General features: G+C 27.5%; 4 protein-coding genes across 6 annotated transcripts; all 4 read left to right on the forward strand.

Annotated features, from left to right (window-relative positions):
- The first annotated feature begins 2,713 nt into the window (after window positions 1–2,713).
- LOC145197699 (proteasome subunit beta type-2-like) lies at window positions 2,714–13,625 on the forward strand. Its single transcript, XM_090077059.1, has 7 exons — window positions 2,714–2,858; window positions 6,825–6,947; window positions 9,606–9,676; window positions 9,783–9,875; window positions 10,157–10,226; window positions 10,743–10,792; window positions 11,293–13,625. The coding sequence occupies exons 1-7, from the start codon at window positions 2,768–2,770 to the stop codon at window positions 11,398–11,400; spliced, it is 606 nt and encodes a 201-aa protein (XP_089933185.1). The 5' UTR covers window positions 2,714–2,767; the 3' UTR covers window positions 11,401–13,625.
- Window positions 11,915–13,625, forward strand: LOC145197657 (molecular chaperone MKKS-like). Its single transcript, XM_080073914.2, has one exon. It carries the CDS (start codon window positions 11,915–11,917, stop codon window positions 13,508–13,510), a length of 1,596 nt encoding a protein of 531 aa, XP_079930040.2. The 3' UTR covers window positions 13,511–13,625.
- Window positions 13,626–13,987: 362 nt separating this feature from the next.
- Window positions 13,988–16,329, forward strand: LOC145197673 (tyrosine-protein kinase fyna-like). Its single transcript, XM_080073917.2, has 3 exons — window positions 13,988–14,117; window positions 14,258–14,482; window positions 15,119–16,329. The coding sequence occupies exons 1-3, from the start codon at window positions 14,050–14,052 to the stop codon at window positions 16,203–16,205; spliced, it is 1,380 nt and encodes a 459-aa protein (XP_079930043.2). The 5' UTR covers window positions 13,988–14,049; the 3' UTR covers window positions 16,206–16,329.
- Window positions 16,330–17,286: 957 nt separating this feature from the next.
- LOC149892307 (uncharacterized) lies at window positions 17,287–20,677 on the forward strand. 3 transcript variants are annotated; one of them, XM_090077061.1, is made up of 7 exons: window positions 17,287–17,432; window positions 18,013–18,050; window positions 18,216–18,854; window positions 18,962–19,529; window positions 19,611–19,645; window positions 19,827–19,872; window positions 19,996–20,677. In XM_090077061.1, exons 1-7 carry the CDS (start codon window positions 17,402–17,404, stop codon window positions 20,130–20,132), a joined length of 1,494 nt encoding a protein of 497 aa, XP_089933187.1. In that variant the 5' UTR covers window positions 17,287–17,401; the 3' UTR covers window positions 20,133–20,677. The 3 variants fall into 3 exon arrangements, with proteins under 3 accessions (XP_089933187.1, XP_089933188.1, XP_089933189.1); XM_090077062.1 differs by having other exon boundaries at window positions 19,827–19,854; XM_090077063.1 differs by having other exon boundaries at window positions 17,388–17,432; window positions 18,313–18,854.
- The last annotated feature ends 284 nt before the right edge of the window (window positions 20,678–20,961 follow it).

A 20,961-nucleotide genomic window follows, 5' to 3' on the forward strand; every position in this document is an offset into this window, starting at 1 on the left:
AACCGGATGTTGGACTGTGTATTGATTACTGGGGACGAGTTTCAATATCGACAATTTTTTCTTTTTTGAAAAAACCTCAATGCTATTAAAAAAAAACCCTCCGTTTGATATCTTTGTAAATGATAAGCAAGGTTGTCAGCAAAATTTTTATTAAGTTCGGATTACCATTAGAGAGTTAAGTTATGTTTTTTGGGTAGTAGAATTAATAGTTACTTCCTATAATTACTACACTAATAGTAATTACTGTTAATATTTTTATTGAATGTTTAAGGGTTTTTTTGTGTGTGTTTTTCAACTAATGGTAAATGAACAAATTGCACACTTGTTACTCTGGTAAATTAAAATTTACATTTAGAGTTTAAAATGTTAAAATATTTAAAAAAAATTGAAATTAATTTTCATTTTAAAATAAAAATTTTGATTCACGATAAGAAAATCACACATCTAGAGCCCTAAGCAATGTAGTTCTAACTAAATCGTCAAATTGAGTGCACTTAATGATTAAAAAATCTATATGGCTAAACAAAAACTGCCTAATAGCCTATAATATGTACAGTAATATCAAAGTTAATATCAATATAATTTTCTGTGAAAGTAGTATACAACTTGCAATAACTCATTTTTGTGATGAATAAAAGTTACTATAAATAAAACTTAATCATTTTCAATTCAAAAGCAAACCAATTACTGAAAATTCTACATATACACTTGTCGTTAGTTTGCTCAATACACTTTTGCCTGACAGAATATGTAAATTACTTTTTTTCCTCTCCAGAAAATCAATGGAGGACTTGTGGTGTTAATTGCCACTAAAAAGGCAAGCTCTTTTGATGAGTTAAATGGTAATCATTGTTGTCTAATCCATCTTCTGTTGATGTATTCACAGAGACAATATTTTTCAAAGATTGCTTAGTAGGCTCAATATCAGGGAATATTGTTTTGTCTGAAATCCAGAAATTTGTTAATAAGTTCAGCCCTTTAGTTACTAATATACAATTTCTTTATTAAAGGATCAAAACAAAGACTGATTAGCAGTAGAAGTCAGAAAAAGTCTCTATTTAACTAAAGATTTTATACCCCTCTTTAACTCTTTACAACATAAAATAATCTTATTCTTAATCATTGTAAAGAGTGCCAGTGTTAACCCATTCTTGCTTAGCAACTTAGTAAATTTCTTAAATTCATGTGGAGAGTTGCACAGCCCTCAGAAATTATCATCATTATTCAAGCCAAGATCAAAGTTTTCAATAGCAGGACAGATTCATGATCAGTTGATTTTTACATCAAGTGTTGTCATCGTCAATGGTCAGGGTTTTCATTGATATATGCAATAACTCAAAAAATATTTATTTTTTCTATCCTTTGTAATCACAAGATAAAAATGTGTTAAGCACATTTGGTGGTTGTGAAAAAACTTTATTTAAATGTAAGTGTGACTTTCTACTGGTTCAAAACATAGTGTAACCACTTTAAAATTTCAATCACTGTCAATAAACTCACTTTGATAACAAAGTATATATATGCATTATATCTATCTTTCTATCCATTGATACATCACAAGGAAATGGCAGTAAAAAAAGTGCAAAAATAAGGATTGATAAGTTTATATCTGGCAGTGCAGATCTGCACAATGTTCTTGATATTGTAAATCAAAGGTTAAATTTCTTTTTGAAAAAAAAGATAAAATCATTCTTTGTCAAAGATGTTGAACCTTAAAGTAACCTTTATAAACTCTGCATCCACAATTTCATGCATTTGCTTGCAAAGAACAGATTTTTTAGTCCCTGTTTATGTTTGTTATAGTGTTGTTTGTTCTCAGCATGGTTTTACCTGTTACCTGTAGTGTTTGTATATTTTGTATTATACACTCTATCTAGTATTATACATTCTTTTGCTCTCAGTTTTGCTGTTTTCTAAATCAAAGCAAAGTTACAACTTTTTATTACACATTTTGAACTCAGTCTTGAGCATAATTTGACTTAAGGCATTAGTAATCAATTGCGGTTCAATAAATACTAGTCATCCCATAAATATATATGCATCATTTTTCAATGATTTTGTTGTAACACCAGCCACAAAGCAAGACCATGTGCTTTTTTTTATGTGTAGTAATTTTTTTTTTTTTTTAGCATTAATATGCAAGTTAGTTACTAAAAAGTATTTAGAATGTGTACTTTTACAAGTAGAATGTGCAGAATTACAACTAAAAGAACTTGTACCAGCCATTTTAAATTTCTTTATTGTATTTTAGCAGTATTTTTGTTTTTACTTTAAGAAAAATAAAATGGTAGCCAAATAACTAATATTTAAATAAATATTGAAGAGTGAACCTGAATATGTTTTCCTTGGAGTAAAACTAGCATTGCATTGAATGAAGGTGTGAATTGGTATTATTATATTACAATATACCATGATTATTCATTTTATTATTTTGATGGAGTGTTAGTTCATAATTTATATGCATGGGTGCAGTGTAGTTAATGGTTGATGGCTGGCAAAAAGCTAATAACCAGCTCAACCATTCAGAAATGGTTTGCTATACATATTCATTGAATTCTTGCTTAGAAATGAAATTCTGAATCAAATGATTTCAGAATCCTATTTTTGCCATGTCATAGTTTAAAAGGGTACAAATTGGTTGTTACTCTTTAAAAGCCTAGATTCTTTTTTCTTAATCTTTTTTTTCAAAAATTTGTATTTTTTTTTTTTTTTTTTTTGTTATTTTTTGTTATTTTTTATTAGTTTAGGTAAAAAAAATAAATGTATAATGGAATTCATTATTGGTATCCAAGGAGCTGATTTTGTATTGACTGCTGCAGATCAAAATGCTGGACGCAGTATTGTTAGAATGAAAAGTGGTATAAGTGTAGTTTTGTATTTTTTTTTTTTTTTAACTATTTTTATTAAAAGGGTTAAATTACAGAAATATTACACTATACTTGTTTACATATACATATATCTTACTTAAACATTTGTTAGGGTTATGACATTTTTCAAATTTAAAAGCCTGTGGTGGAAAGCAATGAACTTTTGTTTTAATTTTCAGAAATGACTTTTTTTTGTTTGGTTGTGAAAAAACTACCGCATCTGACAAGGTGTTGTAATATATGGAATTATCATAAGAATATTTGGCTGTTTACATTTATTGCAAAAGCTGTCAATATAGTAAATAGTAACTTATCAGAAAGGCTTTAAGTTTCTGAACTTGCAGTTTAAATTTCTGAACTTGCAGTTAAGATGTTTGTCTGTTTTAGAAGTGCAGTTGCAGCATGCAGTTGATTGTATGAGACCTCTGTATAATGCTGATTTGAAAACCATGCCTTTGATCATGTAGTTGCAATGAAGTTGTAAATACTTTTAAGCTGACCTCTCCATTTCAGAAAGAGAAAAAATGCTATCAATCTAAATAATCCCTGTGAATTCTACCTAGCACTATGAGGGAATTGCAGATTAATCAAGCCCATTTTCCCTCCTTGTAGAAATTATATGTTTCACAGAGTGCTTCAAAGAAACCTGAAATCATCCCTTCATCCTGGGTTTTCATGCATTGGTATCTTTTTTTTACCAGAATAACTTTTTTGTAAGTCCTCTTTCCTGGCAAAACATTTTCAATGAATTGATAGTTGATGTTAGGTGAATCTCTTAGAAACTGAGGTGACTGTGAATCTCTTAGAAACAAGGAATCCAACAATTGCCAAAGAACAAAAATGTGGGTGGTGACAAAAAATAAATTGAAGCTTGTCTAGACCCTTTTGTCTGAACTGTCGCTGGAGTCTAATAACATTCTACTGCTGATTACAATTTTTACCAAGAGACGTGTTTATTTAATATATTCAATAAGAAATCTGAAAATATAATATATTCAATAAGAAATCTGAAAATATAATACAATACATTCTATGAGAAATGAGAATTAAATTAGAAGTATTACATAATAGTAAGTATTGTGTACCAAATGATTTGGGTGTGAGAGGTTTTTTATATGGCTATAGGGAAAAATTAGGCAAAAGTTCATCAAAGGCAATATCAGGGAGTAATTAATATTTTGAAAAAAGTTAAATAGTCATAATCTTGTGTTCATATTTGAGTTGAAGCAAATTTAGGATATCCCATTGAAACAATTTATTTTTGAACCTAGATTTATTGCAAATTCTAAATTTGTAAAATATGAATAAGTTTACTAATTTGTTACATAATTGAGACAAAAGTTCTGAATCATTCTTACTTTAAGAGTGATTGTAAATAAAAGTATATATTTGGTTTGACAATTTTACATTTTACTAATAATACTAAATATAGTTTCTTTTTTAAAAAGTCTTTCATTCTCTAAAAACTAACAGGTCAACCTTTTTTTTTCTAAATACAATCAATTTTTGTCAAAAATTTTAAAAGGTACTTCTGAGAGAAACTGTATATAATTTTAGCTTATATATTAGTTACTAAAATCTTAGAATTGATTATCTCAATGTTATTTACTTTTTTTTTTTTTTTAACAAAGAAAAAACTAGTAGTGAATAAAGTCATTTACAGCAAAAAAGAGGGTAACTGCTGAGTGATATCTGCTACAAAGTTTAACTCCTGCATATTTAATCTAAAGAATTATTTACTCGAAAAATACTGGTCTAAACATTAGTGTCCAGAAATTTTGGTATAAACGTTAGAGTTAGAGAGAGAAGAAATGTCATAAAAGTCAGTGTAAAACGATTTCCTCCCGTTAAAGGTACTTACTGTATCTATTTTTCTTTTTAGATCCTTAAAGGAAAGATTATTAAAAGAACAAAAATGTGCCAGATATATATGACTGGTAGGCAGCTCTACACTGGTCTCTAGGCTTATAAAATTTAAAAATTGAGTCATCTAATGAGAAAAATTAAAAGATAAACATTTTTAATCGGACATTATGCATTCAGTGCCCTAGAAATCTTTATGTAAGAAATGGAATAAAAATATTTCAGTAAGGTGCAATAAAAGGTTTTTAGGAAATTTTAGATTCTTACAATGGTTGAAATAGCATTAAACCACAATGACTATTGAGAAATGTTTGCTTAAATATATTTTGAAAAAAACAACAAATGTTAAAGAAATTCACAAATTGGTGTCAATGATTATCACCTCCGAAATGGTCTACGTGATAGACTCTTGAATCTATTGGATTTAATTGTAATAGCTTCAGATATATTAAATGTGTTGGTTTCTAAAAGTCCACAAATCAAATAAAAAAGCTGAAATCTTCTAATTCAAACAATTTTGTTGTCAGAACATCTAGCTATCAGAAAGATTCTTTAGAGAAACAGGTTGCTTGCTTTTTCTTCAGCTCAAGCCTATCATTCAACTCAATTGAAAAGCCAGAGTTTCAAAAACTTTTCTGCAGATATGTTCCCCCAAGTTGCAAGAAATTAGGAGAAGATTTACTGGATGATGTGTACAATGATCTTTCTAATGAGATTTGTAAGGATCTCGAGAATAAAACCACACTGGTTATTTGCCTAGATTGGCATTCAGAATGATCAAATCATTACCCACTCTGTTCATGGTTGAAAAAAGTGTTTTTTGCAAAATATTGTTGATTCTGTTGAGCAAAGAAGAAAATTGCAAATTATTGCTTTACGATCCTCAATGAAGAATTTGTAGAGATGTTAGCAATACTGCCATATTGAATTAAGTTGTAGAAAATCTATTTCAGAAGTGTTTATCTTACCCATGATCTGTTAAAGATGAAAGGATGATGCATGTTACAGTTGCCCAATAAAACTTTGGAACAGTAGACCAACGACATGTTAGAACTTGCAGGTTACATGGCTAGAGACCTACAAGTGCAGCTACAATCTTTATTCCGAGATCTGGGGAAAAAATAGGAAAAATATACCAGTAAATATTGGGAAGTTGATTGACAACATTAGATAATGTAAAAAAGTCAGCAAATTCCTTAAACAAATAAAAACATTTGGAGCCGCTCTAGACAAGATGCAAGAATTCTCTTGTCATTCTCTCATGTTGTTCTCATCTGGGGCTCACTGATGAATCTGGCCGACCACCATATATGTAATCAAAAAGAACAACTATGCAACCCTTTCACTTCCTGGCTTACATGATGCATTATTGCTATCTTATTCAGATAAAGAGTGGCTGGTGGAAAGAAACCCAAGTTCTTCTAGCTTACTGTATAAGCTAACTCTCAAGAACTCTGAACATCAAAAAAAAAAGAGCAATCAAGGGTCCTACGCAATGGCTTGAAGATGAAGATATAAAATTGAGGAAAAGTGAATTTGATGAAAATTCTACAATTGATAAGAAGGATGACAATGTAAAAATTTATCTATTTTTGAGGAACAATAGTTCCCTTTTTAGCAGATTTTAAGTCCAAAGTATATAAGCTAGGGGAGATCAAGTTATAGCAACTGCTCAAAAACTATATTCCCCTAGCACAGAATGGATTTTATGTATAATCATGGCTTATTAATTAAATATGTTATTAACAGGAAATTTGTGAACTAAAAATAGATATAAGTTGAACTAGTTTTTTTTTTTGTTTGTTTTTGTTGAGTACTTATTGTAAGTTTATGGTCCTTTTTTTTTTTTTCTTTTTTTTTTGTATTCAGTCAGTTTTTTTTAAGTTAAAGGTTTACAAAATAAATTGTCTCAATCAAATATATCTGTAGTTTAAATGATTAGCTCTTTTTTAAATATATGTACAATTGTTATAACAATACATCTAGAAAGAAAAAAAATTTTTGTCTTCCTATTACTGTACTGGTTTTTTAATTTGAATATGAAGTATGAGTTATTAACTGTATTTTTAAAGAGTTCACTAATTTTGTGTTTAGATCTGGATAAAAACTACGCATTAGGTAAAAACTTACTGATGACAGTGTGCGGTGAGTCAGGTGATACAAACAATTTTGCTGAATACATTGCAAAAAATATACAGCTCTACAAAATGAGAAATGGTGAGATTGTTATCTTAAATTTATTCTGAATATCAAAGTATGAAGAAAAAGATTACTAGCGCATGGATAGATGCAGCATAAATAACCTTTATAAAAATCTGAGCTCTTTTTTGAGATGTTTTAGAAATCCATAAAAGCTCTATTTTTATCTGTATATTGCAGGCAAAATTCCATCTTAGTAATGATATAAAATATATATTAAAGCTTTGTCAGTTAAAAGTTATGTGTGTAAGTAGATTTAGATGAATATTACTCCTTATATAGACAAGACTAATGATTGACTGGGGCTGATAATTGAACGGTGCTGGGGCTGCTAAAATTTTTCTTTATAATATTATTTCAATAAAAATTTATCATATTTTTTTCTTATTTACAACCCTACTAATATTATTTTTTAACTGGGGTGGGGGTTGTTAAAAAGGCCAGGTTTAGCTAGGCTGGGGTCCTGGTGAATCACTAGATAAGACAACAAAAAATTTCATTACTTTACATGTACCTTTTTTTTAAAATTAATTTGCTTGTGTTGCTTTTTTTAATCACAAAAACAATACCTATTTCATCATGTCTGGAGATAGTTTTAAAGTACTGTCAAAAAAACTATTTGTCTGCTTCATCATGTCCAGCTGCAGTTTTTCCCACTTATAAAAACAAACTGTGAATTTAATAGTGGAAAAGATCCAAGTTCTAGAGTGAGAAATAAGGTCATATGGAAGTAAGGTCAACTGGATAGGTTTGTTACAAGAAGTAATTGCACACCATGTTTGTGAGTATGTCAAGAAGGAAACAAAACATTTATGTTTTAAAACAAAATTCAGATTCACTATCATCATGCAATACTAGTAGGAAAAAACTCTATAATTGTTCAACTGGAAAAGAACCACTCAAACTTAACCATATTACAAATCTATCAATTGCTGAAACTTAAAATTAAATGTAGTTTTACTGACAAATATCTCTAAAAGTAACTCCTTGTGACTAAAAACTAGTTGACTGTCTTGCTCCTCATTGAACACAGGTAAACAATTAAACAATTAATTGTGGCCATATTTTAAAAGTAAAACTTCTACATTACAAATTTAAAAAGGTCTGGTATTTTTAAGTATTCCCTGTTAGCAGATCTTAAACCTTTAAATATTAATCTTAAATATATATAATCTTGGAATATATACAATAATCTTGGAATTTCAGTAAGTTACCTGAATTATTCAATATATTTAAATTTATAGAAATCTTACTATTACTGCACCAAATAATAGTGCTCATTGTTCCAATTGTTTTAGTCAAACATATTTTGAAAAGTACTCATGTACTTGGCATGAATGGGAATGTACATTTGAATTTGGACCCTTTTGCATCATTATACTATAGGTTCTTAAAATATAAAGAAGCTGGTTATCTAATGAAGCAAAAGCAACATATTGAGGTATAGTTAAACATTGCATAATTCGAATATCCTTATTCGAAATGTTAAAACAACCGTACTCAGTAGTAACAAAATAGATTATAAGTAATATTTAACCTGTTCAAATATATTTTTGAAACTTTGTACAAAATGATTCTGCAATCTTCAATAACAATTTTAATCTAGATTATTGTAGTGTTCTCCAATCATTCTCTGTTAAGCTATATGCATGTAGTTATGCATGTAGTTATCTAGTCGTCTTCAGTTAAGTTACATGCATCTTGTTATGCAAAAGGTGTTTAGTTTATATATATCAAAGTACAAATGCAATTAATTTATTAGTTAATATATTAAGGTAAAAATCAATTAAATTAAAAGAAAAGAAAATATATAATTCATATTTCAGAATTTAAATTTCACACCACAATTTTTTTTTTCTTTCTTATTTTTACTTTTTGAAATCAATCAAACTTCTCTTGATCAGTTCTGCTAGCTAACTGCTGAGGCAACACATATGAAAATGAAATCAACTGTTCACCAGCTCAGCATATCAGAAAGGCTCATGTGAAGCATTTTAAAAGATTTTTCAGCTCTTTGAATATTTAATGTTACATTACTATAAAATATTTTAATAATGCAACATTACTGTAATGATGCATTACTGTACCTACCTGTAAATATATTGAAATAATTATTAATATATAATAATTAGTAATATATATAAAAATTTGTCATATTAACTAATAATAGCTATATATTATTTGTTATATATAATAGCTATATATAATTTGTTAATATGATAAATTTTCTTCAAAACTTATATCTTTATTTTTTAAATTATTACTAATTTAAAAAATAAAGATATAAGTTTTGAAGATAGAAAATTTGGCTGCAAGGAAAAAAGACAATTTTGAGGATTTTATGAAATCTTAATTTTTTTTTTTTTTTTTTTTTTTTCCTAAAAAAAAAACTACTCTCAGATTTTTATGTTATTTATATCATATCTACCAATGCCCTATTAATCTTTATCCAAATTTATGGCCTATCCTTCAATCAAACCTAAACTTGTATTCATTCTATGGTATGTTACCCTTAGTTGATATAAAAAGGTCTGATAATAATTTTAAGCCTTGCCAATAACCTTTACATAGATTTTATGTAAACAATTAAATATATTGTAACTTAAGTTGTTACAATACTAAGGTGTTTTTTATATAACATTGATTAAAAATTAATAGGCTATTCTTTTTAATTAGGATATGAACTAACGCCTCATAGTGGTGCCAGTTATGTGAGAAAAACATTAGCTGATTTTTTGCGTAGCAGAGTATGATGTTAATTTATATCGTATTTGTTTATAAGAAATCAGCTTTTTTTTTTTCTTAAATTGTTTTACTTTTATAAATTGCATTATGAATTTTTTTGACATTTAGACACCATACCAAGTCAATCTATTATTATCTGGTTGTGATGATGAAGGTAGACCAGCGCTATACCACATGGATTATTTAGCAGCAATGGCTAAAGTAATTACTTTGTTTGTATGATACTACTATTTCATTTCTTAAAATCTTAACAAAGACTTTACAGTAACAGAAAATATTATCAAATCTTTTAAAAAATTTATTGCGAAAGCTGTTAAAGTTTAAAAAGCTAGAATATATAACAACAACCCCACAATGAGTTGTTGTTTTCACTATTGAAAGTTACACTTTAATTTAAATGCTTCACATATTTTAAATGTGATCTTGTTCAGTACCTATTGTTTTTAACTTTATTAACATTATACTCCATTAAATTCCTTTAGGTTCCATTTGGTGCTCATGGCTATGGCTCATTTTTTTCACTTAGCACTTTAGACAGACACTGGAGACCTGGTATTACTTTGTTATTTGCTCGATTAGTTGGCTATTTTTGAAATGTCACTGTATAAAGTTTTATTGTAAAAAACCTACACTGCAATTTGAAGCATAGCATAAGTTTAAAAAAAGCTCTTTGAATATTTAAAGCATAGATGGTTACAATGTTTTGATAGTATTTATGTTCATCAGTTTTTTCTTATTTTCACTTTAGAGTTAACACAACCAAATAAAAAATGACTGAAGTTTCAGCTAAAAATCCTTAAATTAAACACTTCATTTATTTGAAACCATTTTTTTCATATTAATGCTAAATGCTTTATTAAAGTTGGCAGATTTCACTTTGGAGGCCTTTTTTTTTTTTTGTTAATAATTAAAAATATTATCTTGTTAAATCTCTTCTAAAGAAAAGTTTTAAATTTCAAATCTAATGGTTTTAAATTGAATCCTCTTGATTTTTCAGTGGTGTAAAAGGTCTGTACTCCCTGTCATTTTAATATACTCAAAGATTAAATTTTTGATTGTCTGTTTAAGGTATGTCTCGTGATGAGGTAATGGATCTATTGAAAAATGTTATTGCACAGGTAATTGATTATATTTGATTTATGTCTAGTATTATTACTGCTAGTAACTTTTACATATATATATTTTTAACTATATTTGTTGTTACCATTTATTTTTCTGTTTATTATACTTGTTTTTATGTAGAAGTTAAATAGTTTTATAGTTTAATATATATTATATATTTTTTATTTGGAGTTATTAACAAAAATTAGATTGATTAGTCCAAATTTATATATGAAAAAGTAGTTTATTACAAAATTATGATCTTTGTTGTTCCTGTTGTTGTTTTTTTTAAGATAATTTAGTTATGTTTATTAATTGGATAGCATGAATGATATTATGTTTATCAATTGGAAAACGTATATGTTATTATTTCACAAAGTTACTTGTTTAAGCTTATGAAAGCATTTTGTAAATGTATTTTTCTATAGAAAGTTGTGAGGTAAAATTTAAAATGATAATTATTGTTTGACAGTTATTATTTTGATATAAATCAAAATTCTTGTTATTCACATTTTAGGTTCAAAAGCGATTTATTGTGAGTCTTCCATCATTTAGTATTCGCATAGTAGACAAAGATGGGATACATAATATGGGATGTTACACACCTGATAAAGTTCCTAGTTGATCAGAATGCTGGAGTGATCCATTTTATTAGTGTATTCTTATTTGATCTTATATTAAATGTGAACGTTTTAAATAACTTGTTTTTATTTTTTCTTGATAAAAAGTACTAAACAATTTTCGTTTATATTTTTGAAAAGTTTTATTTTAAAAGTAAGTTTAGTTTATTATTTTAAAAATAATTAAATTACATTTTAATACAAATCCTAAAGTTTGTTCATATTTACCTATTTAATGAATCAAAGGAGAAAGATTGAGCTAAAAGGTGATGTTGTTATTAGTTTCTATTAACAACATCAACTTTTAATTCAATCTTTCAAAATACTTTCAACTCAAACTTTCAAATAACAGGGTTGAGTGATTTATTTTGATGTTTTGTGCTTCAAATTTTAAATACAAATAAATTGTTAAACAGTTTTAGCCATATATTTGTAGGTTAAATCTGATATTTACAACTCAGATTTTTATTTCAAAATAATTTTATAGTGTGCTATCATTTTAAGGCTCTTGTTTTGTAGATGACTGTTCGCATTTGTGATGTAGAAGATATGCACAAAAGTATTGAACAATGCCAAAGTATTGTGGCTAGAATATTTGGGCATAGTGTAAAATATATCTTGTTAAGAAATACAACAGGTGATTATACTCGTATGGTGGTTTCCTCACAAGATTTGTTTAACTATCTTCAACCTAAGTGTGATGTATTAAAACTAATGTTAAGTTTTTTAAAGAATCATGTAGCTGTTACTATGGATGGTGGTTTGTTTACATTCCTAATGGCTTCAAATTTAATTTTAAAATCAGATTGTTTACCTTTCTTGGAGCTTTCTTCTGACAAAAAGTATCTTCTCACAGAAATTAAAGAATTTTTAAAAAGTTTCAATCCCTCTATTGATATGGGTAAATATAGAGACATTCAATCAATCATTAAGACGGTTTTAACTCCTAAGATCATGCTTAGTTCCACAGAATTGGATCATATATGTGTTTTATATGCCACAGCTTTTGCAAGTACTATGAAAAAAGAAGAAGTGAAAATCATTCGTCAAACTTCATCTCAGATAGAAAATAGTAGTATTTATGATGGGTTTTTGCTACCAGTTGATAATTATTTTAGTGAAAGTTTAGTAATCAAGATGTCAACATTGCGTGTTTGTTTAGTTGATGTTTCAATTTCAATGGATAGTGAAGAAATTTTAGGCGAGGAAAAGGAAAAAGTTATTATAAGCAATCGAACTAATCTAAAAGAAGATGTCTTAAGTTTGTTGTGCAAGTTTTGTTACAATTTATCAAAACAAGCCGATATTTTGATTTGTCAAAAAGTTGTACACCCGAAGTTGAAATATATGTTCAAACAAAGTAATGTTATTTGTGTTGATCGAATAGGAAGTCTTGCACTGTCAACATTAAAATCATTATTTAATTGTAAAGTTGTATCAACTCTAAAACTTACTGATTTCTCACAATATATTTCAATACTGAATGATTTTAAGTTTTTAAATTTAAATAACCGAAAATTTTTACATATAGTATCACCATGTTTGTTGAAGACACTCTTTTTGTGTGCAGACAATGATGAAGAAGTTAATACATTAGCTCAATGTTTTGAAGCATCTATGGTTTTATTACAAGGATTAACAGTTCATCCATCAGTAGTGTATGGCGGAGGCTGTATTGAAACCATAATTGCAATGCAAATGTTGTACTTACGTGATAAAAAATTAAAAGTCTCCTGCACAAAAAACCTGTGGAAAGTTATAGGTGTTGTTATGAAATCACTTCTCAGTGTAGCTATGTCTAATGAGAGTGAAGTAACTGTACTCGAACATTTTGTTGATGATTCATTTCATCATCATTGGATTAATCCTAAATTTCAGTCCATTTGCTGTTGCGGTTCAATCAGCAGTAATATTACCTTAAATTATATTCCGTTCATTGAACTAATACATTCTGAAGATTTTCACGGATTAGCTAGTGAAACAAAAAGAATTAACTTGGTTTCATTTGCTGGAGTTGTAATTCACCCATCTGAAGTTTTTCTTAGTAATCTTGAAGCTTCTGTTTTACTATCAGATATTGTGTCTCATATTTCTTATCAAATTTCGCAAACTTAATATTTTTTTGTCTATAATGTGTTAATGAAGTTTCTTTTTTATATGCATATTTTATGGATGCTAAAACTATTACACTGTAGTATAATGACCAGACCATTTATTTATACAACTCTAATGAATGGCTTTTCATTGAAGAAAAAACAACCCAAAATGAAAGTTAGTTCTCAAACTCAATATTAATGCAACCATTTGTTAAACTGTTTGTTAAAATTTTTGTTATAAGTTTTATTTGGGTATTTTTTGGCAATAAAATTGTTACCATATTCTTTTATTTCATACTGTTGAATATTCGATATTATTTAAAAAGTGTTCATATAAATTTTCACTTTAATTTTAATGAGACAACTGTAACTTGTTAATGCATCAAAGTAGGAAATACCCTTTAGTCCAACAACAATATTTGGGACACACCCTTCCCATACACCTTCATTTCATTTTTTACAATAAATTTTTGCCTGCAGTGGGAATGATCCATTTCTAGATCTTACATGAGTTATGTTAATTCTCTTTTTAAGTAAATTTACTAGTACAACAATGTGATGGGAAATGTTTGTTGTTGCATTCCATTGACATCAAATGTTGAGGAATTCAGTGAAAAATTAAATGGGTAAATATATTTTTCTATATTCATATAAAATAGATTAGTTTAGTTATTTAAATATTAGATAATTTCAATCCTATCATTTAAGTGTTCTATCAGTTTTTTTATCTCAATAGTCTTAGATTTTTAACTTTATACATTTGTAGTGCTAGCACCCAAAATGAAGCTTTTTCATCAGAAAATATTTATGTGGCTCTATTTAATTTCACGGCTAATTGTGAAGCAGAACTATCTTTTTCTTGTGGAGAAAAGTTAGAATTGCTCAATATCTCTAAAGGTTCATGGTGGAAGGCACGCTCTCTTCTTACTAATAAGAAAGGTTATATACCAAATAATTACGTGGAAAGATATGACTACTTAAAGAAATATGAGTATGATTTACATTATTTTGTAATTGATATTCTACTATATTTTCATATTATAAAGTATTTTTCTTTCTTAAGGTACTTTTACCTAATGTTAATTTGAATGTTTCTTTATTCTATTGTAGTATTTAGGAGAAAAAGAATTTACTCCTGTGGTATTCACCTATAAATTTTCTATATGAATTCTAGTTAGTAAACAATATTCTGTTTTGTTGTAACTAATTTTTCCTTGTTATAAAACTGATGCTTGTCAATGATTTTTGGGTAGAATGCTGCACTATGATTGCCTGGGATAACCTGGATATATTTTTGTTAATTTTAAATTTTTTGCATAATCATTATAACTTGTGTCATAAATGTGTTTAAGAACAGTTTTAAAAATCTAAACAAACTTACATTTGGTTTATGTTTATTTAAAAATGTAATGTTATTAATGTTTTATATATATTTTATATCATTTTAAAAATGTAATGTTATTAAATGTTTTATAAAATTGTTTGAGGATAAAACAATTTAATTTTCAAATATAAATTCTATTGTTTCAAAGTTTTCTAATAGTATTGCTTCTTTATTGCTTTTTTTTCTTCTTTTTTTCTTATTTCTTTGGAAAAAAAAAAGAACATACAAGTATTTCATTTTTAGTTGGTATTATGGTTTAATGGGGAGAAGTAGTGCTAACTTAGCTTTGCTTAGTAATGGTTTTCCTGGTTCTTTCATGGTTAGGAAGAGTGAGAGTAAACCTGGAGACTACACTTTATCTTTGCACAACGAAACATCTCTGAAGCACTATCATGTTAAAAAAACAAAAAAAGGAGCTTTTTACATACTTAAAAAAGAGTTTGCTGACCTGCCATCACTAGTTGAACATTATAGACATTTCTCAGATGGTTTAGCTAGGAGACTGAAGGATGCATGCCCATGTAAAAAAGTTTGGGATATTCCACCTAACAAAATTATCTGTACAAAGAAGCATTTGGGTAAAGGAAATTTTGGAGTTGTTGTGGAGGGAAGGTTATATAGTTCAGTAAATGTGGCAGTTAAAGTTCTTAAAACAAATGGTTGCAAAAAAGATGAAATTAGTTTTTTAGCTGAAGCAAATAACATGAAAGATCTATCGCACAAGAATCTTGTTCACTGTTATGGTGTATGTTCATTTGATGATTATGTATACATTGTATTAGAATTGGCTGAGCATGGTGCGTTACACAAATTCCTCAAAACTCCTAAGGGTCAAAGTCTTACTTTTGATAATTTAGTAAGCATAGCTTCTCAAATAGCTTCTGGAATGGTATATTTACAACATAAACGTTTGATACATAGAGATATTGCAGCAAGAAACATGTTGGTAGGATCAAAAATTACAATTAAGATTGGAGATTTTGGTTTGAGTCAATTTTTACCTATTGGAGCTGATGAATATTTTGAGAAAGAAAATGAAAAAAGATTTGCTATTAAATGGGCTGCTCCAGAGACTATTATTGAAAAGAAATTTTCCTTGAAATCTGATGTATGGAGTTTTGGGGTTTTATTATATGAAGTATTTACAAAAGGGCTTGCACCATATCCAAGTATGAGCAACCATCAGGTGCTAGAGTATGTATATAATGGTGGTAGAATGAATCAACCAGATATTATACCTGAAAAAATATATGCTGTAATGTTATCTTGTTGGGATATTATACCAACAAAACGACCCTCTTTTGAAAAATTATTAGATTGTTTTAATTAAGCTATATTTTTTGGCTCGAGTATGTAGATATATTTTTCTTATAAAAAAGATGCTTTTTCTAAAGCTTTATAGCATAATATATATTATAGATTATTGTTCTTATTTTAAAGAAAATAATATTTTTTTAAATGGATTTTTAGTATTTTAATATTAAAATAGTGAAATTCTAATTTTATTACTTAAATTTTCACATTTTTTGAAGTGGTTCTTTGTAAAATAAGTTTCTTTGGTTTTAAAAAGTTTTAAAAAATGTTATTAGTTTTTTAAAAAAATTTTATAGCTGCCATTTCTATAGTTTATGCATTTTTTTATGTATTACTATAAAGGATTTTTATTTGCATTTTATTTAATTCAAAGATTATTTAGATCAGTACAGTTTATAAAAATTTGTTAATTATGAGATTTAGTTTTTATATAGAAAAGTTTATTAAAACATGATTTTTTTTCTGTTTAAGACTAGAGAAGTCTGTACATAAAGACTTTAACAAGTCTTAATGTACGAAATGTTTATTGAAAAACTGAGCTTTGTGCATTTATAAGCATTTTAGCAGCATAATATTTTGATATTTAATATAAAACTTAAGCAAAAAACTTTATAAAATTTTTTTGCAGGGTTCTCTTCTTTCAATAAAATTTAGTAATATTATATAGAAGTTTCAAAAATGTTTGATAGTACTTGATACAAACGAGCAGAACATCATAACTTTATAATATTTGTATACTTCTTGGCATACTTTTAATTGTTTTTAGATAATGATCAAAGAGTTTTAGATAATTTAATAGGTTTTCCGGTTCTTAAAAGTTTTTTAAGTTTTTATGCAATTTTTCTTTGAAAACAAATTAAATGAGACTTTCTTATCTTACTAAAACATCTTTTGTAAAACAACTTTTGTAAAAGATCTTTTGTAAAACTGATTGTGTGATGGCAGTGTTTTATCTAATAATATGACAAATATAACTTTTGAATTTTTGTATTTTCATTAAAAAAAAGTTTGAAAAGTAAATCAGTTTACATGAATTTTTCTGATTCTTAAGTGAGTTATTATGAGAATCCAAATTTCTATACCAATTACTTAAGATGTTTTGTTTGACTGGTTTTAAATTATATTAAATTATAAAGTTATATATCCTACTGCTACGCAACCAAGTTGTTAAATATTTGTATTTTTATGTATCTATCATAGAAAAAAACAAAAATGCAAGGATTAGCTGACGCATTTTGTATAGGTAATTTTCTTTTGGCTTTTTTTATTGTTGTTTTGTTAATGATATAAATCAAATCCAAAAATCAAATTCTTCTCAAAAAATCTGCTAATAAAACTTATACAATCAATAACACATTTGGCAATGATTTAATGATGAAATAAGTTGAAAGGATTGTTAGATACTTTTTATTGAAACTGTTGTTGTGATTTGAAACAAAAGTTTTATATGGTTACAGAACTAATTTTATCATTTTTAAAATTACGAAGAAATTCTAATGTTATTTTGTTTAACAAACAAACAACTACAGTTTAAGACAGGGAGACAGTATTTTAATTCCGAAAATTTTAACACGGACAATATTAAAAGTTTAAATTGATGCTTGAACACGTTTCATTTGCATAAAATGTAAACAAATTGTTTTATGAGAATGTCAATTTAGCTCTATTTCAACTTTAAATATAGTTTACAATTCGGATAGTTTTTTATATTGTTAAGTGTTAGGAAAGTCATGTTTCAAAATTCTAATTTTTGAATGTAATAATAGATGTTGCCTTTTTTTTTCTTTGTAAGTTAATTAGAATACGTATATAAATTCTTTTAGATCAAGAAAAAGAACAAGTTGTGCCTAGTTTTAATGACGTAAGTTTATCAAGAGAATATGACTCTTAAAGCACTACTGATGTGAATTTATTCACAATGAAGTACAAATATTGTCCCTGAGCTAGCATTCAATGTAAAACTCTTGTAGAAAAGTTTATTCATTCAAAATTGTTGCATTTATAATTAAATTACATTTAATTTTAGAATAAATCTTTTGAGTTTGGAAGTCATTGCTCATTAAAGAAGCGAGCTTTTCCGTTTTTTAATGAAGCTAATGACAGCGGCAAAAATTCTACCTTAGGAGTATCACAAGTAAAAATGTCTAAATTCAAGAAAATGAAGATAGGTGAAAATGATCATCGATCAAGTTTTGAATCAAATATCTCGGTATCGTGGAATCAGTTTGAAGATTTTTTTAACTTTCTTAAATACCGCGTCTTCTCTTTTGCTATCAATAAGTATCATCGGATAACTTTGGGAAACACTAAGCAGAGTAAAAAACTGAATGTCGCAAAAACTTCTAAAAACACTGAGTTGTTTTTTGGTTTATGTACAACATACGATATTAAAAATGTAAAACACAAAACGGGTATTGCAACAAATAATGAAATAAATCTTTCATCAGATAACGAATTATTGATATCAAAAGACCAAAATCCTCAAGACTTAGGTAGTTTTGTTTTACATGAAAACGTCTTGTTTCCTAGTAAAACAGAAAAGAGGTTGTCATCGCCTACAGCTGTTGGTGCTGTACTAAATCTTAACTCACCTCTTTGCTCACTCAAGTTGTATGGTAATAAAGCTGCGACAGAGGAGGAGGGTTCGGACTTACTTGTATCAGAGGTATGTTAAAAGTGTTTCTATCAGTGTATTACTGCTAATTGCTGAAAATGAACTCTACATATTTTACAAGATAGTAATAATAGTTAAGAATCTTATACTACTAATAGGCTAATGAATATTACAATCTAAAACCTGAAATCCATCTTGAGTCACTTGTGCTGCCGAATGAATCTTCTTTTAACAGTGTTTCAAAGTTGGAAAATTTAGCTGATTCCCCTGTTAAGGATGTAGAAATAATTATACAAAGTTCTCCGTTACTTTTTTCAAAGGATTTTCAAATTTCTTATAAAGAAGTATTTGAAGAACTGCATGTTGTTCCGAGCGAGAATTTATTTCACGACGATATAAATTCAACAAATATAGAATCACTTTATCTTAAAGGTTCTCACGAAACATCTTGTTCTTTAAATAATAAGAAAGCGTCATTATTGGGCAATTCCTGTCTTACATCAAAGCAAGAAAACACTAAATTTCCATCATCTTCTGGCTTCAGCAAAAGATCTTTATCTAAGGAGACTCTTGACTACATAATATCTGAGCTCATGTCAACTCAAGGAGCTGCTCCAATAGGCTGCGATGCTAGTAGGGTAGTAAAGCGGAGGATTAGTTTTGATCATTTAGAAAATTCAGTGGTGCCTGATATGAAGGGTATTCAGTCAGAAAGCCTTTTGAAAGGTATGTACTTGAAATATTATTTTTTCAGTCTTTGCGCTTCTGTTTTCCATAATTTGGTTATAAATTTTGTTTTTCTATTAGCTCACAATGCGAAAAAAGCCAAAATTGTCCCAGAAGTAAGTTTTCCGGATATAGCTTGCAAAAAAATAGATAACATTTAGATTAAAAAAACATTTACAAGTCAATTTAACGTGTGGTTTAACTTAAGTTGATGGTGAACTTTACTTCAATTGTTCATGAACTGTTTTGATGTCCTAATCTTTTTGTTAAAATGTTAATTTTTAGTTAATTTTTTAGGGTTTCAAGCCGCTCGAGCAATATACAAGTAATAAACGTCCTCAAGGTTTTTTGTTTTTTTTCCCAGATTATTTCTGATATAAAGTAAAGTAATTTAAACATTAACTTCATTCCTACTATTTTTCCCTGGATTCCTGCAAAAATCCTTTAAAATTTTTGCTTTATTTAGATTCCAGTGATCCAGTTCCTTTTTCTCACGAGATTTTTATCAATAACATACCTAAATGTTTCAAAACACCTCAGAAATTGAGGCTTGGCTTATCAAAAAAAAGGAGAGTACCATCTTTACATACTCAGTATAAATAAATGTTTTTTTTAGAGTTTTCGAAAGTTTTTTAGTTTTTATCCTGTTATTTCCGGATATTTATTCTGTAAAATACGTTTTAATTATGTTTCTGGAGAAAATTAAAAATTGTTTATATTTTTGAACTGTAAATATAGAAAAAGTTTTCGTGGATACTGAATTTTCTAATGTTTAATTTTGCGAAATTTATTTACATAATTTTCGTTTGTTAAATGACGATGTTTAGAAACTAATTTTTACAATTTAACTTGTTTTTTGATTTTTAATTTTATTTATTTCAGTACTTTATCTTTATTTAAATCGTTTCTGATTATACTTTGATAAAAATATTTCAATAGTTGAGTTTTAATTTGAAAGTAATTTTTTGAATATCTTGACTTGAAATCTTTGCAACGTAATTAAAAATCCAAATTTAAAAAACAATTTTAGTTTTTTTCAGCTCTTTTATTTTGTGGAAGTGATATTTCATAATTTCACTACGGTTACATTATGGTCTAAGTTCTCTTTGAGCTGTTAATGATAACAATGAATAAAAGTTAAAACTTTTCTCGTTCTCGTTTTTAAACATTCCATATTGAAGTAACAAATGTAAACGGGATGCAATTGCGTTATCATGTGTAACATCAATTGTGTAACATCAGTCTAACGGGATGCAATTGCGTTATCATGTGCATGTGATTGTGTAACATCAGTCTAAAAATCCTAAAATATTCTATTTTAAATCCGACAATAATTATAATCAGTGATTACTCAACATTGCAGATTCATAAAAGAGACCATATATATATATATATATATATATATATATATATATATATATATATATATATA

The sequence above is a fragment of the Hydra viridissima genome, unplaced genomic scaffold, assembly GCF_058129835.1.
Source record: "Hydra viridissima isolate aposymbiotic clone 2 unplaced genomic scaffold, HvirCarnegie_v1 scaffold_2, whole genome shotgun sequence".
NCBI lineage: Eukaryota > Metazoa > Cnidaria > Hydrozoa > Anthoathecata > Hydridae > Hydra > Hydra viridissima.